This window comes from Mytilus californianus, unplaced genomic scaffold (assembly GCF_021869535.1).
Source record: "Mytilus californianus isolate M0D057914Y unplaced genomic scaffold, xbMytCali1.0.p SCAF_6, whole genome shotgun sequence".
NCBI lineage: Eukaryota > Metazoa > Mollusca > Bivalvia > Mytilida > Mytilidae > Mytilus > Mytilus californianus.
In genome coordinates, this window is record NW_026262712.1 from 108,804,815 (window position 1) to 108,822,924 (window position 18,110).

At 31.8% G+C, this 18,110-nt stretch overlaps 1 protein-coding gene across 1 annotated transcript; it reads right to left on the reverse strand.

The window, feature by feature from the left end:
• Positions 1–1,100: 1,100 nt before the first annotated feature.
• LOC127704257 (uncharacterized) lies at positions 1,101–16,319 on the reverse strand. Its single transcript, XM_052208222.1, has 9 exons — positions 14,482–16,319; positions 12,412–12,521; positions 11,289–11,495; positions 10,093–10,210; positions 7,350–7,444; positions 5,587–5,664; positions 4,481–4,591; positions 3,701–3,784; positions 1,101–1,302 (listed from the first exon to the last, which is right to left on the reverse strand). The coding sequence occupies exons 1-9, from the start codon at positions 16,307–16,309 to the stop codon at positions 1,243–1,245; spliced, it is 2,691 nt and encodes an 896-aa protein (XP_052064182.1). The 5' UTR covers positions 16,310–16,319; the 3' UTR covers positions 1,101–1,242.
• Positions 16,320–18,110: the final 1,791 nt, after the last annotated feature.

Sequence of the window (18,110 nt, forward strand, 5' to 3'; positions counted from 1 at the left end):
GCACAGAACATTAAAATACAGAATAAACATGGAATTTATTAAAATTTTCAAGCACAAGAAATTATGCAAATTCCATAATTAAAAATAATTCCAAGTTGAAATAATAGCCTGTTAAGTATCGTTTCCGTGGAGATTATATAGCCCCACCCTCTTTTCATGGTTCATTGACTATGAAATGTTTACATAGGTTACAATTTAATGTTTGTATTTTCGGTTTGTTTAAAGGGAACATCTTATAATAAGTCAATGATATTTGGTATGCAGTTGTTTTAGCATTGGCACATCTCATTTACATGAAGATTGTTTAGCCATGTACCTCAGTCATGGTTTATTGACTGAATATTTGCATAACTTATGTAACATGTTAAAATATTGCTATTTTAATTTCAACATTTGCATAATCAAAATTACAAAAAGGCGAGACATATCTCTGTGATAACAGTTTATCTTGTAGATGTTCTCTTGCTAATCATTTTTGCTAATTAAGTTTTTATCATTTAAGATATAACAAAAAAAGAACAAAAATCATCATTGAGAAGCAATTTCTATACGGAATTTGTTAGGAGTTGAGTTGTGTAAACTGATTGTCAGCTATTTTGTCTGCTTATCAAAGTATAAACTTGAAATATGAAAAGGTATTTATTGAATGGACCAACTTGTACTAGATTGTCCTCAGATGGCCCCTTCGATCATTAGTACAGACTTTGGTATGTTTTGGTGCATGGGCTAGAGCACATTTTGTAAATCCCAATACACGTAATACATTACAACATATCAAAGTTAAATGAAGGAGTCTCTTCTTTGCAAATTTAGGAATATGTTGTTATTCATATATCCCAAATTGTTGGTTTGATGTTACTACATCACGGCTTGTTTACACATGGCTTTTCCCAGGAGACCTGTGGAGTTACCTTTCAATGGGCCCTAACATTACGTGTCTACATACATAAAGGAATAATGGTTCTTTACAAGCATATTTCTTGTTTGATTCTGGAATGTGCCTGCAAGTATCCACATTAAAATTCTACACGTTATCAGGAGTACACTAGTTTATGTAAAAAGAACAAAAAAGCAGGAATCATCATATTTTATTTCAGTTTGCAATCACTTTCTTAGCATATTCCACCTTGATCTGCCTACTCTGTTTCCTCTCCTCAGTACTCTATACTAGACTGAACTATCAGTATTTTGCAGTTCTCGATGACAAATGTAGTTACTCCATCATATGGTTGTTGGTTTCTCTCATGTTCGGTCTAGCACAATACTTCTAGATATCTTGAAGGCTAACAGAAAACAAGCAATCTACAAATTAAAACAAATACAGCATTTCCTGTCAACATTTCCATGGCCTACAATTCCTTGTACATTTAATGGATTATTTGTTCAATTCACCAAAAATAAAACAACTGCCATTTTACTGATACTTTTTTTATTTCACTAAATATAAGTTTACTTATGCTTCGATGACATATTTTGAATGACCTCTAAAGTGACAGTATAAGAGAGATTTGGAAGATTTAGGTTTATGCAATACATTGGTAACATTGATATGTCACATTATGTTTTTACCCACACAAATTAGTATATGATTCGCTTTCTGCTTCAATGGATAACACGGTAAATAATTTTTCAGCATTTGCCAGTACAATGGTCAAAATTTTACACAACATTTCAAATAAAAAAAGGGACAAACATTAATTTTACGGATATGCACCCTTTTTGTGATCCAACTACAACGCAAGGCAACATTACTCTCTTTGCAGGATCCACGCTTTGCAAATGAACATTTACTATAGGATAATTCTGGAACTAATACATGATACCTTTATATAAATTATATTGGTCCCAGGATAATTTAATAGTTTTTCTGATTTTAGATATTTTTGAACAATTCAAGTTCATTTATGTGTACTGTTGCTTTTATTAATGATAAGTAAATTCAATGAAAAAACAAATAATGTGGATTTGAACTTATCTATCTATAGAGATTTTTGCATATAAATTACCGAGGCCAGGAAAGCAATTGGTCCTGTTCTAAACAATTGTTATATCTTAACATTTTTGTCGAGCCTTCGACTTTAGTCGAAAAAGCGAGACATAGCGATCCTACATTCCGTCGGCGTCGTCGTCGTCGTTGTCGTCGGCGGCGTCCACAAATATTCACTCTGTGGTTAAAGTTTTTGAAATTTTAATAACCTTCTTAAACTATCCTGGATTTCTACCAAACTTGGACAGAAGCTTGTTTATGATCATAAGATAGTATCCAGAAGTAAATTTTGTAAAAATAAAATTCCATTTTTTCCGTATTTTACTTAAGGAATGACTAATATTTTTTCTGTCTATGAAGAAATAACATAAAAAGATGTGCTGCACACTGAATAACGCGCGTAGCGGGTTATTTAACAGTGTGCACCACATTTTTTATGTTATTTCGAATAGACGGAAAACATATTACAATCATTCCTTATAATTTAATTCTAAATTCCATTTGTAAGGAGTAAATCATGATAAAAACGTTGATGACGTAATGGTCACATGACAAAATTATGTCTATGAGCTGATAAACAAAATTCTCTCAGCCAATCAGAAGACGTGTTACATCCAAAATTAAATTATTTATAAATGGACTTAGTTTTTCTGCCGGTAAATATTACATTCACTCTGTGGTTAAAGTTCTTAAAATTTTAATAACTTTCTTAAACTATCCTGGGTTTGTACCAAACTTGGACAGAAGCTTGTTTATGATCATAAGATAGTATCTAGAAGTAAATTTTATAAAAAAATAAAATTCCATTTTTTCCTTATTTTACTTTTAAATGGACTTAGATTTTCTGCCAGGAAACAACATATTCACTCTGTGGTTAAAGTTTTTAAAATTTTAATAACTTTCTTATACTATTTTGGATTTGTACCAAACTTGAACAGAAGCTTGTTTATGATCAAATGCTAGTATCTAGAAGGAAATTTTGTTTTCTTCCAGTTAACATTACATTCAGTCTGCAGTTAAAGTTTTTAAACATTTATTAGATTCATAAACTACCCTGGAATTTTATCAAACTTGGACAGAAGCTTCTTACAATCAAAAGATAGTATCAAGAGGAATATTTTTATTGATTTACTTCCTCATTTTTGTTGAGCCTGCGATTAACAGAAAAAGTAGGCGAGACACTGGGTTCCGCGGAACCCTTACGAATTTTTAAAGTTAATTTTTGGATTTAAACAAAAAAAACAATAAAATCCTATTTTTGATTAAGATGTCAATTCTATTTTTATGAGCACACATATATTCATAATTTTCCTGATATATATCAAAACTGCTATTCATGTTTTGTGCATGGCCAAACACATACAGCACAATAGTCAAACATCAACGTTAAAATATGTCATTTATACCACAAAAACAGCCAGTTAAGTTTTGCTGTTGCTATATGATTTTATCAGTGAAGTATATAGGGTAATAAAAATTAGAGTCTTCTTCAAGTATAATTTATTGATTGAAAACCATTAAGTGCACAGATAAGTGCTTTTATTTAAAAACAAGGTAAAATCCATGAAATAAGCAATTAGAACATTTAAAAAAAACATGTATTTTCCAAATTTCAATTTTCTGGAAATCACTTGTTAGATAACAGTGCTTTTCAGCTTTATATTTCCCATCATGCATAATTTTCTGAAATTAATACAATTTGTGTTGTCATACCTCAACTAAAAATAGTCCTCCTAAAACTCCAAGTGTAATCAGGCTATTTTCTTTATACCAAATCATCACCATTTCTAGACAACCCTATAAAAAATAACAAAATGATATTTTCCAAGTATTTTCTTGCTCTTAATAACTCCTTTTATAAACACTCTCACCAGAGGTCACTTCTTCTATAACCACTCTCACCAGACGTCATCCATGCTGGTGTACTCTCACCAAAGGCCAATCGCCCTCTTCTATCACCAGAGGTCGGTCATCCTCTTACAATCCAAACAAAGGTCAACCATTCTCTTGTACTCTCACCAGAGGACAATAATCCACTTTTACTCTCACTAGAGGTCATTCACCCTCTTGTACTCTCACTAGAGGCCATTCTCCCTCTTGTACTCTCACTAGAGGTCACTTATACTGTTGTGCTTTCATCAAAAGTAAAGCTTCCTATTCCACTCTCACCAAAAGTTAATCGTGTTCAGAAAGTCTATATCTTCTTGCGAAAAGCTTCTTCTTTATGTTTTAAGTCATTTAAGACAGGAAATTACACATGCCATATTAAATATCTGGTGTTCATTATCAAAATAAAACACATACGTAAGTCATTAGAAGCTCTTAGAGTGCACTACTGGTGATTTTCTAGAGGAGATATTAGATAATTTGGTCGGAGTACAGAATAGTTCTTAATATGGTAAAATAACATTGCACTGAAGACTGGACTTGATAAACTTCAACATTGAACAGGTATGAGATTGAGACAAGACAAAACAGTTTTTCATTCTATACCTTTTGGTGGTAAAATCCACTGGTCTGCAAATGACACAGCATTGTATTTGTTGGCTGTGGGTCAACATAGTTTTTTTCTTTAACAACACAACAACTGTTCGGAAACTTTTTCTGGAGTTAAAATAGCACATATTAAAATTTGATCAAACACTATAAAATTCTACAAGATTCTTTTTTTCACTAACCTTGAACTCAAATTTGATTAAGAATTAATTCAAATTATCTTGATTGTATGTTAATATTTCAACAAAAGTAAAATAAATGTGATCATTACTGTCAAAAATTAATTTCCAAAATTGTAAATGCAGCGATCATAATTTCATGCATATTCAAGAGGAACCAAATATTGTCAAAATCGGTTCTACAAAAATACCAATATAACACGTTTCATTTCTACACGATTTTCAAGTGATTAGTCAAATAGTATTTGCATCAACAGTTGTATCAACTGTTATACAATTAAGTGTGAGCTGATTTCCTTGCAACATGTTGGTTTGACTTGAATTTGAACTACATCTTTTTTAACAATTTAGTTAAGAGACATTAAAATTGATATTGCTTAGGTGAAACAACATGCTTTAGTTGACTTTACTCTAGATCCTCCTCATTAATTTGGTTTTCAACAACTTTTATGTTTTTAAACCAACTATTAGAGTTTATATATAAAATTGACCAGTTGGGAGAAAATTGGTAAACAGTTGTACAAGTTTGTGTGTAACTTAGTTGAATTCTTTTTCTATAATAATTATTATTCATCACGATGTTTGATATAGAAATATTCCAAAACAGGAAAATGTCTTGGCTTCCCCACAAAAAAAAAATATATTCAGCAGAATTTTCTTTAATTGTTATAAAAAGTCAACAGTCAAACAGTTGTTTGAATGAACAAGCTGTAGTCTATTTAATTGCTCTGTATATTTGTTCGTGCATTAAAATTTTCAATATAAAAATAAGATGTGGTATGATCATTTCTAGGTCATTTTAAGTAGCATAAGTGTTATTTTCTATTATCTGCATGATTTGTTTTATGTGATGTTTATTAATTATTCAGGGAATTTAATGTAGTTTTATTATCTAGTATTTGAAGAGTATAAAAATACATGTACCTTTGGAAACGTCCTAGAATTATTAGTCCAAGCACTGTACGCATAGTCCTCTTTGCCCTTGATGCCACAACAGCTCTTCTGTTGAAACGAAGTAGTCCATGAATATTTAATATTATAATATTTTCTTTTTATTGCATAAGAAATTACAAAACTTCAGCGTATGTTTAAATGTGAAACGTAACAATAAGGTTTATTTTCAAACAGCACTCCACGACCTAAAGAAGTATGCGACCTAATTAGGTGTCTGTTCAGATAATTATTGATCACAAATTGCATGTTCCCTATAAAATTGCAAAAAACAAAACAACTTAAAACTTCTAATGTTCGTTATAATCATGACATAAATAGGCATAACATTTTCCTTCGTTAATAAAGGTAAAGAAAACCATTAATGATGCCAATTTTACTGCAATAGATGCGCATTACGACTATTAATGTCTCTTCAGTGATGTTCTAGGCCGTTTTATTTGACAACCCAAAATCTAATACAAATTTTAAAGAGCTGATAAAACTAAAAAGAACCAAAGGTAAAGCCCAAAACACGCGGACAGAGCCATGCATGAGAGAGCGATACATTTCTTGATTCAAATGATTTCCAAAATTTTATAACGACAATATTTGATAAAACAATATGCACAGAACTGGCTACTGGGCGGACTCACAGTCTACCAACAGAAATATCGAACCAATTAAGGGGTCCATGCTCTGTTAAAACTGAATATCATTGACCTGCGCTTGCTGGTGAGGAACTATCTTAATTCTGTTTTTATGCTTGGTTTACGTATGTAATGTTTACAACCAAGCTAACGAAAGGTGTGTTGTAGCAACCAAGCGACCGAAAATATACGCTGTATCAACCATGCAAGAAGCTGAAAAGATGTGCTGTATCAACCGATCAACCGAAAAGATGTGTTGTATCAACCGAAAAGATGTGTTGTATCGACCGATCAACCGAAAAGATGTGTTGCAACAACTAAAGAACCGAAAATATGTAAAGGATGAGTTGTAACTAAGCAACTGTAAAGATGAATTGCATCAACCAAGCAACCGAAAATATTAGGTGTATCCAAGCAACCGAGAAGAAGTGCTGTATCAACTAAGAAACCGAAAGATGTGTTGTAACAATCAAGCAACGGAAAAGATTAAAATATTAATTGTATCAATTAAGCAACCGAAAAGATGTGTTGTATCAACCAAGCAACCTATAGATGTGCTGTATCAATTAATCAACCGAGAGATGTATCGGGTCGACCAAGCAACTGAGAAGATGTGTTGTAACAACCAAGCAACTGAGAAGATGTGTTGTATCAACCAAGCAACCTATAGGAGATGTGCTGTATCAATTAATCAACCGAGAGATATATCGGATCTACCAAGCAACTGAGAAGATGTGTTGTATCAACCAAGCAACTGATGAGGAGATGTGTTGTATCAACCAAGCAACCGAGAGAGATATCGGCTCGACCAAGCAACTAGGAAGATGTGTTGTATCAACCAAGCAACTGAGGAGATGTGTTGTATCAACCAAGCAACTGAGGAGATGTGTTGTATCAACCAAGCAACTGAGGAGATGTGTTGTATCAACCTAGCAACCTATAGATGTGCTGTATCAATTAATCAACCGAGAGATATATCGGCTCGACCAAACAACTGAGACGATGTGTTGTAGCAACCAAGCAACCCGAAAAATATGTGCTGTTGCTGTTCTGTACCTGAAATGCTTGTATTGATTTCGGCAATAGCTTAATACAAGACATTTCTACCTCGATTTGCAGTCTGTTCCAGGATAAGGCTGTAGGTGATCCATCTAAGTAATTGTTCATCAGCGATTCCTTTAAAAACTTGGCTAGGTTTGTTTCTACCTAAAACAAATGTTATTATATTTCACGTTAAAATGCATGATTTTGATTGGCTAATACGAGGGAGATAATTTACTCTATACCATGGCTCAGCGGGAGACAATTTTTGAATGTCACCCTCTCGTGCAGACCAATCAAAAATCGATAATTTAAAAGACAATGAATTGAATTTACATCTACTATTTAAGACAATGCTCAAGTTCTACGTTTTGGCCTAAGAACTTTTTCATAGACTGTCAAAATCAAAAAATATATCTTGCTTATCTTCTGTTGTTTTTCTAATAAACTGTAACGTTGTTATGTACATGACTTCATATAGTTAAGTTCTTTCAATTTGAAAATTTGATAGTAAAAAACAATAATGATAGAACACTCAGTATAATAAATTAAATAACACATAGCTGAGAGGGTGATAGAGCAGATCGGTACCCCTTGAAAAACATTGTCAACCTAGGCTTCGCCTCGGTTGACCATGTTTTCTCGGGGTAACAATCTGCTCTATCGCCCTCTCAGCTATGTGTTATTTATATATTATTTCATTATTTGAGAGGAAATATAAATGATAATAGGAATTCGGTGAACTTTTCGAACATTGTTAATTTATAAGAATTCAAAACAATATCCGTTATTAAGATGCTTAGTGAAGGCAATGACATTGTTTAGGAAATGAACACGTATATCATTTTTTTTTCTGTGATACTCGAAACTTTTATGTTAAAGATAAGTCAGTGCTATAAGGTTATATTTTATATGTCACGTGATTACTCATGATTAATGCTGTCCAAAATAGAGTCATAAGATGTTTAATGGGTGTCGGTAAATATACACCAAGTGATGCCATACATGGAGATATGGGTTGGAAACCAGCATCTGTAAAACAATGGACAAGTGTATTTAGACACTGGACAAGATGTACAAATATATGAGTCATGATAGAATAAATTTTAAAGTTTTCAAATGGTCGATGAAGAAAGCTAGAGGTAGAATCAAGAATTGGAAACTTAGGGTAATGGAAATGTTTAAAACTCATTATTTTGAAGACTATTGTAACTTTGAAACTAATGTATTAAATAAGAGTATTGTTGTACCAATTGAACAATAATGTTTGATAAAAATAAAATAAATTAGAGTAATAGAGTATCTACGTTTGCTCAAGGTAACACATTAAGAACATATGAATTATTTTAATATGATTATTGTACTGAACCTTACTTACAACAAGGATTTGTATAGTAAGTCTTACTATACAAATCCTTGCTTAAAATGTAAATTGCCACCTAATTTTATGAGTGCTTTTGCAAAATTTAGATGTGGAGTTGCTCCCCTTAGAATATATAGAAACAGGCAGATATGAAAGAAAAGAAATACACGAAAGAACATGATTTTATTGTAATAATAGTATTGAAGATAAACTGCATGTTTTATTTAAATGTCCACTATACGAAGATCTTAGATGCATATTGTTTTATGAAGCTGCAAATTTTAATGTGGATTTTAACGTTTTATCAGATAATGAAAAGCTGATTTTCTTATTCAATAACGATTAAGATTTTGAAAGTGTGGCCAGAACCTGCTATAACATTTTAATCAGAAGAAATGGTTTTTTTTATATCATTGATTATGCTGTATTTTAATGATATTTTTAAAGAAATATATATTATATATAATATGTTCAATATCAAACTGTATTTAAATATTGCTTGTACAGTCTCTCATAAATCTTTTACGATTGGCACATACAATGTTAATGTAATGTTTCTTGTTATCTGTTTTACGTACCTGTATGAATATTTTATTGTGTAAATATATGTAATTGTATGTGGTGAGACTATAATAAAATATTGAATCTGAAAAACACTGCAGGCATCGTGAATCTGTTTTCCTTGTTTCTTCAAATATCTTAAGATTACAAAAAAGACTATCGGAAATTAAATTGCTAATTAAAAATGAAAACCAATGTATAGTCTAAGAAATATACGCAATCAGCAAAAGATTCGACATTTTCAACGATTGTTCTTCTTGTAAACTAAAAAAAAATTTTTTTTTTAAAGATTCAAAATTATTTTATTATTAGAAATTCGATTAAGCTAGTTATAACGACTTCGTCTTCTTTTGCACGTTACATCTTGATCTCATAATACACTCATTGTACAATTGCTTGTGGTTGTTATCTTTTTCAGTATTTTTGTACGTATAATCAATAACAATATCATTGATATACAGCCTGTTGCATATCGAATCGAGAGTATAATGCATAACTATTTCAATGTGTACAAAGACAAAAGTTAAAACTGCTGTTTGCAAGATGGACAATAGAACATGTGTTTACTACATATACAACTGTTATAATTATTATAAGCCAATAAAATCATGGAACAAGTGAAAAAAAAGGGTGACGACTGAAAGCTTTGTGACCATTTACTATAGGTCACAAAGAATTCACAGTTAATCTAATAAACAGTTAACTAAAATGTGAGCTCTAAGTATATTCTCCAATAGAGCTTAACAAACAAGCATAATTAAAACGTTGTGCTCTTAGTAATACTCAGAGGTAATATAAAAAACAAGCAATCTTTAAAAAAAACTAGGCATTAAGAAGTTTAGTTGGACGTGAAATACTCTGGTTATCATATCAAGAAGGTTTGACCTACCTTTCCTGTGACCAATGTCAGTACTGGAATATTGTATAGATTGTCCAAGTTCAAATAAATCAAAGCCACGATTGCAACAATCAAAGCAGCGCCGCCAATTTCTGCTGACCAATGCTAGAAATAGTAAAATGTTATATTTCGTTTAAATTCATATCTTTTCAATATAAAAATATAAAAATAAGCACAATTATCTTCCTTTTTGTCGAGCCTGCGATATTTATGTCGCGAAAGCGAGACATAGCGATCCTAGATTCTGTCGTCGGCGTCGGCGGCGTCAACATTAAGTTTCAGTCTGTGGTTAAAGTTTTTTTGGACATCAATAACTTTGTCTAACCTTAATGGAATATTAAGAAATTTGGATAGAAGCTTGTTTATGACCAAAATATAGTATCTAGAGGAAAAATTTTAAAATATTTATTTTCATTTTTCCGTATTTTACTAATACATGGACTTAGTTTTTTTTACAATTAAATTTCAGATTTAGTCTGAGGTTAAAGTTTTTCAGTCATCAATAACTTTGTCAAACCTTCATGGAATTTTATGAAATATGGATAGAAGCTTGTTTATGACCAAAAGACAGTATCCAGAGCAACATATTGAAATATATATTTGGTTTCATTTTCCGTATTTCACTGTTAATGGACTTAGTTGATATTACAGTTAACAAGTAGATACAGTCTTGGGTTAAAGTTTGTTACACATCAATTACTTTGTCAAACCTTCATACATGTAGAATTTTCTGAAACTTTGGCAGAAGCTTTTTCAGTATTTGTCTTATAGATGGACTTAGTTTTTTTTTACAGTTAAAATTTACAGACAGTCTGGGATTAAATTATTTTGACATGATAAATTTGTGAACCGTCTTGTATTTTTATGAAACTTAGACAGAAGCTAAATCTTAAAGACAAAGAAATAGCATATAAAGAAAAAGTTTGATTTTTTTTTATAAATTCTGTATTTTACTTATAAATGGACTCATTTTTAAGTCAACATTACACTTTTACACGGACAGCAGTAATCGCAGGCGAGACACAGGGTTCCGTGGAACCCCTAACGAATTTTTTATCATTATAATCCCTGAATTGAGGTGTTGAAAAGCTTTGAATTTGGAAACCCATTAATGCTTTTTGTCTATATTTAAAAGAGAACGAGTTTCTTGATAATAATTTTCTGGAGATTCAAATGTACATACCACTTTTAAACAGCACGGATTCAGCTTTAAGAGACCACAAAAGCCAAATAAAAAGGCTACAGTAGACAAGGTGCCCAAGAAACACAGCCCATAACAGAAGTATAAGAAGTTCTGGTTGTCCTTTTCTTGTATAACTTCTGTGTACATGGTAATATCTTCATCTATCATGCTCCAAACTCCAACACCAATCACTCCAAAGCCACATAGCTAAAACATAGAAGAAGATATATATTAAGATTTCATTCAAAGGATGTTAAAGGTTGTTGAAGGCTGTTCGGTGACGTTTTTAAGTTAGAGTCATTCACTTTACTAGGTAATCTGTTATGATATGTTACTTTGAAAAAATCTATAAATGATTTTCAGATTAATATATTCGAAGGAACACATTATGGGGACCAAAAGTTGCTATAATACACGTATACTCATAGAGTGGACTGTACAAATGATATAACGATTGTTCGTGCATTCTATACAAATGTACATCCATATGAAGAATATTCGTGCATGCATTCTATACAAACACTTCAGAAAAATATACAGATAATGTATATCATTCCGATTTTAAGTGTAAAGGTAAAGGATTTTCTATCCGATTTTCCATCCGATTCAATGTCGTTTCCTATACATGTAAATCGAAAAGCGGTCTGTTCACACGATTGGGATTTTCATCCGATTTTAAACGATTTTTGCAATTGCCTTAGCAATGAACTTAAAAAAAAAACAACTTGATTTTTTCAATCGACTAATACATTTAGTCAATTTGGCGTTCACACGATCCGATTACAGTCGAAACGTCGAATGGAAATAGCGTACGATTCGATTTCAAAACGACGTTTCAACTTCACATTCGACTTTAGCGTTCACACGGTTCGATTATAACCGAAAGCTGGTACACGGGTAAAAATTGAATGAAAATCGAAAGGAAAATAATACCGTGTAAACGCACCGGTCAAAAGCCGAAATTGAACGCCAATGTTCTTTAACTTGACTATCTGACATTTTCTCAGTTTCTAAAATTTCATTTAAGAAAACAATAAAATGAACATTATATCAGAGACATTGTGTCTAGTTATTATGAAATTATAGAAGAAGCATCCAAAAGAAAGAGAGCTAAAATCGTTACCCCTGCTAAAATGGTCAGTATAAGAGAAAGTGGACGAAGCTTTCCCACATTCTGCATTTGTTGTTCTTTTTTACTATGAGTGTTCTTTGGGTCTGTTGTTGACGGTAAACCTGAAAATATTAAATATGTTGTAAAAAAGCATTATGCAAATATTTTTAGTATTTCCGGCTAATAGTATTCATTTCACTGTGTAATTCAAGACTAACACCATTAATTATTTACCATGGTGATTGTTCATGCAATACATTTCACTTCACAAGGTCATATTTTGTAAAGAAAGTCAAGAACAGGAATTTCTATGAGAAAACACATGTATTTTCAAACCTACACTGAATTTACAGTTTTGATAATAAATATCTGATTTTCTGACGACTGAATTACGATTGTACTCTCTGACTTTAACTTGTACGCTTTTTTTTTTTTGTCATTTTTTTATTTTTCATGATGAAACATGTGAAATTACATACTACAGTATTAGATACACATTATAAAAAATTAAGCAATGCTTGAAAGATCAACCAACTCATAAAGATATAATAAGATATAAATATAAATATTACAGTTGATTTTGTTAATTAATTAAATAAAAGCTGCTTCTAACAAATACCATTTCTGATCAATTTTTACTTTTTGTACAGGGGTTAAGAAACATACAGAGTATTTTTCTATATTAATCCAATATTTTGAATATTCTATCCCACCATATTTTGTGGGGGATATGTTCTTACATCTTCATTTGTATATATAATATTTGAATAACAACAAAATATTATTAACTGTTTTACTGTTGACAAAATCCTCAGACACACCTAAAATGACTTCTTTTGCACTGAAAGGCAGGAGAATGCCATAATTTTTAATCCAACCTATAACGGATAGCCAGAAGTTTTGTGTTACATTACATTCCCAAAAAATGTGAAAAATATTTTCTTTAATTTCTGAACAAAATGTACATAGTTCAATTTCTTTTAATTTACATTTCAATAAAAATGAATTACATGGTAGAATCCTATGAACAATCTTAAATTGAAAGTTTTTTAAAAAAGAATTTCTGGTTATAATGAAGGACATGGAATAAATAGCATTCCAATCTTCAATCTGCATATTTAAATCTATTTCCCATTTATTACGGGAAGTTAAAGATACCACTTTATTATCCTCCAAAAATAATTTATAGAAAAATTTACAATATTTTGGTTCCTTTTTAACTTTATCTATTAATTTATTTTCAATAATATCCAGTTTTGAACTACCTTCTATTATACTTTTCCATCTATTTGGAATAGCACTTAAAATACCATAAAACTCTACAAAATTAGTATTGATATCATACTTTTTTTGAAATTCATCATATGAGAGTAATGTATTATTATCTGACATCAGATCATTAATAAAGAATATACATTTTTCAATATAATTGAACCTCAAAATCATCTTGCCATCCATTTTGATGTTTGGGTTCAGCCATATGGACTGGGCCAGAATTCCAGTATTGTTTTCAGCTTTTAGCTTATTTTTTAACATGGAAAAATTTACCAGGATATCATGCCAAAAGGGATTGACTTTTTCAGCTAAGTAAAGCAATCCCTCTTGACTAAAGTGTAAAATTCTGTCCCCCCCAAATTTTTGTATATAACTAAGTAGCAAGACTTTCCAAGGAGAGTAATTTTGGGGGTCTAATAATTTATACAGCCAAGACATTTTTACACTATAGCAAAAATAATAAAATTAGGCATCTTAAGACCACCACCACAGTGTTCTGACATTATCACTGCCCTTTTCACTTTATCAGGTTTTCCTTTCCATAAAAAATTGAAAAATATATTCTGAATCTCCTTCAAAACCCCTTCTGGGGGATTAGGAAGGACAGTCAGAACTTGAACCAAAATGGGAAGTGCTAAAGTTTTAATAACTACAACCCTTCCAATATATGTTAGTTCTCTATAAGCCCAATTATTGAGCAAATGACTTGATACTGTTTATCTTGGCTGTAAAATTACATAGAGCCTTATCCACTTTAGCAAGCTCAAACTTGTACGCTTTATTGTTATTAAAAACTTTTAAATGCACCTTTGTTTTCCGTATTTTCCTTGTTTGTATCTTCTTTGTCTACATTCGGTTGTTCTATTGTGATTCTTGAGCTACAGTCGGTTTTTGTTGGATCATTTGGTTGCTGTACGATTTGACCAATAGCAGAATGTACCGGTTGTGTCATCTGATGAATATTCTGGGATAATACCGTGCTGGGAAATACATTTTGCGGCAGTCCAGCTACTGGTGTGTTATTCTGTGACAATCCGGGCACTGTTGAGAAATTATATAATAATGCCGGTACCTGTGCAACATTGTGTGATAATCCCTGAATAGGTGCAGGCATACTATTACCATGTGTGGTTACTGGAAAATGTTGAGATGAAGCATTTTGACTATGGAAGTGTTGATTCACATAGTTATTCGATGGTAGATAATGTGTACCCGTTGTTGGTAGATTTTTATTATATACTGGGTTATTTGTAAATCCACTATGATTAGAAATTATGTTTGGGAATATGTTAGTTCCACTGTTTTTGCAACTGCTGTTGTTACACGTTCCACAGTTTTTACAACTACTGTTGTTACAATGATTCAAACTTGAGTGGTGATCTTTATATAAATTGTCAGAACATCGAGAATCACATAAAAGACCATGTGCAAAACAACAATCATCCAATTCAATGCCGTTATGACGCCCATCTGTGCCAAAATGTCTTCGTTGGTTTGCAATATTTTTGTTAGCATCATACCCATCAAACTCATCAGTATATTCCTTTGTAGGACGATAGTTGCCGCTGATGCTTCTTGCTTGAGACAAAAGATATGCGTTCATCTTTTCGGTTGTAGACATTCTTCGGTTAGATGTTAGAAAGCGCTCTGCATCATAACTACCAACCGATAAATACATATCGGTAGAAGCCATTGAATTACGTTCAGTCATATCTGAAGGCAAGAATCGTTTTGACGTGGTTATGTCTTTCTTCTTTTTCTTTACATGTGGTAGTAAAGCCACACCAGAATTGTTGCTGCTCGTATTTATTGTATCTGTGTCAGAAGTTAGATAATCTTCTTTTAAATTTTGCTTCCTTGTTTGATTATTAGTTAACAGCGATTTCATATCATCCAGTGATACCTGAAGAAGAACCCCATTGTTGGTAGCCTGTTTTCTATACAACCAGTTGGCATGGATGTAGCCATCTTTACTTGAGACGGACAAGTCATCTCTGTCGTTCAACTCTATTTTTACATTCTTAGAATTTCGTTTCCTTTTATATGAGTCTTTTTGTTTATTTAATGTTCTTTCGTTAAGCGCTATAGCAATCTTTTTACGTATTTCATCGTCTGACTCCGAATCTGTAATCAGACCTTGCTTTGCAATGGGTTTGGTATGGCGGTCGGGGCCACGGTGTGCTATATCAACTTTGTTTCTTTTTGGTTCCTCTAAATAATCTTGGTCAAGTGTATAAGTCTCTTCACTTCTTGTAACTTTAGATTTTTTATTGTCTAAAGCTTTACGATTTCCCAAAAGTGATTTCTTTGACGTTCTACTGTGTGGTTCGTGTAGTCCTTTTTGTTCTTCCAACTGTTTCCGTAAATTATGGACATTTCCTGAATTGTTTTGTCGAACATTTATTTCGACATTTGTCCGTTTTGCTTGTTTCTCATTAAAATCATCATTCCGAAATTTGCCACTAGCATCACTGAACCGATGCCCCCTTCCATTACAATCTTCATCATCGTCGTCAGAAAATGGATAATCGATTTCTGGGGATTCGGGTGTTTGTCTAGGAGTTAAGTTAGAAGTTGACGTAATGGAAGTGCGTCTATTTCCGAAAACGTTACCAAGGAAGGAAAAACGTCTCATGGTCAGTAACTTAAACTTTTCTGAAATGAAACATTATATGCTATAGTAAACAGATTAAGTAAAAATAGAAGTTCTGTGAAAGAGAGGCTCATTTTATTTTGGTTTCTCGCTGATGGACAGCGGACAAGATGAAACACAAAATGCCGTTTTGAGCATTTTCTCAAAAACTAATAAAAATAACTTTGAAATCTTAGAGATTATGATGAAATTTAGAAAAGTGTCCTTATAAGGGCATTATAAGCGCTATTTGAACTTTAATACAAAAATCAAGTGTAAAATGCCGTTCTTGTTCTTGGTTAAAATCTAAAGAGCACGTATGTTTACTTTAAAACCATAATAACTCTTCCTTAATTGTGTCAAATACCAGCTTTGCATGTCAAAGTTTCCCTTAAATAGGTAAATTTTCGCGTAGATGAATGCACAACGCATGAAAGACGTTCAATGACAAAGTTATGCATCTCATTTAATTCTAGTTCTGACATAGGACTCGCTACTCATTTAGATATTTTTTTTGTTATTGTCAAGAAAATATTATATATATATATATATATAATACATTACCCTCTAATGTGATCCTCTTCTGCGTAACACATGAAATAATTTACTGTATTAAAATGTCACATATTTGTTAGGAAATATTTGTGTTAGAATTGACAGATGGTCAGTAATGAGACTTGATTAATAAAATTATTGCTTAATTAATTATTCTGCTTCATAGAATAATCAAATCTGTCAATTCAAACCGTAAGTAAGTCTATGAGTGCATTTCTTTCTAACCAAAATTTTGTAAACGTTGTGTGGCGTTTGTTATCGTTTGCTAAACACTACAAAAGAAGAAAAAAATGCATCGTTTAATTCGTGTTTTCTGACCCTGTTTTGAACTTTCAATAATGCATGCACGTGTTGTTGGTAAAAAGATGTATCTCCATAAGTGAAATCAAATTCAAACCAGTCTAAAATATTACAAGAAAGGTAAAATATAGGGGATACTTGATAAGGATAGGCCTAGGTCTACATGACCATAACCGAAACACCTCTTTGTAATACTGGTAATAAAAACACATACCAGATATGAATTTCTATTCTTAAAATACACACATAAGTCTCATACTACAAGCATGCAAGTATGAATTATGAAAAATGTATTCCACAAGAAAAAATATGTATCATTCATAGAGTTATACCAGCTCTAAATTACTCTAAATATATGCACATAGAAAATGGATGAATTACGAAGGATTATAATAAGATATACTGGATTGGTCCTGGACCCGATTGATTTTAGTATATTAAAGGTTGAAGTTAGAAACAAATGTAGCGTTTGTACTAACAAACGACAAACGACAAACAACAGACGCATTTTTAGCGAGTGCATAGTTTGTCAAAGTTTATGTAAACTTTGCAAACGTATGTTTGAAACAAATGATAAAAACATGTGCGCGCTTAGTCGTTTGCATCGTTTGTGCTAGAAAGAAATGCACTCTATATAAGCTAGGGGAGCCACAGTATTTAAGTTGATTAAACTACTTAATTTGACAAAAGCTAATCTAATCTGAATATCAAACAGTACTCTTGATTCACCGTTAACAAAATAATAAAAAAAGCACGTTTAATCACATTTTCAAATTACAAAACTTTCATGTTAACTGTGAAATGTTAACTGATATTTGTTTTTTGTTTGTTTGTGTTTTTTTATCTCGATGACTTCGAATTGTGCGCCTTTTAAAAAAAAGAAAAGAAAAATGGTTGATTTTTATATGCTGTATCTTACAGTGAGATAACTGGTGAGTCGAGAACAATA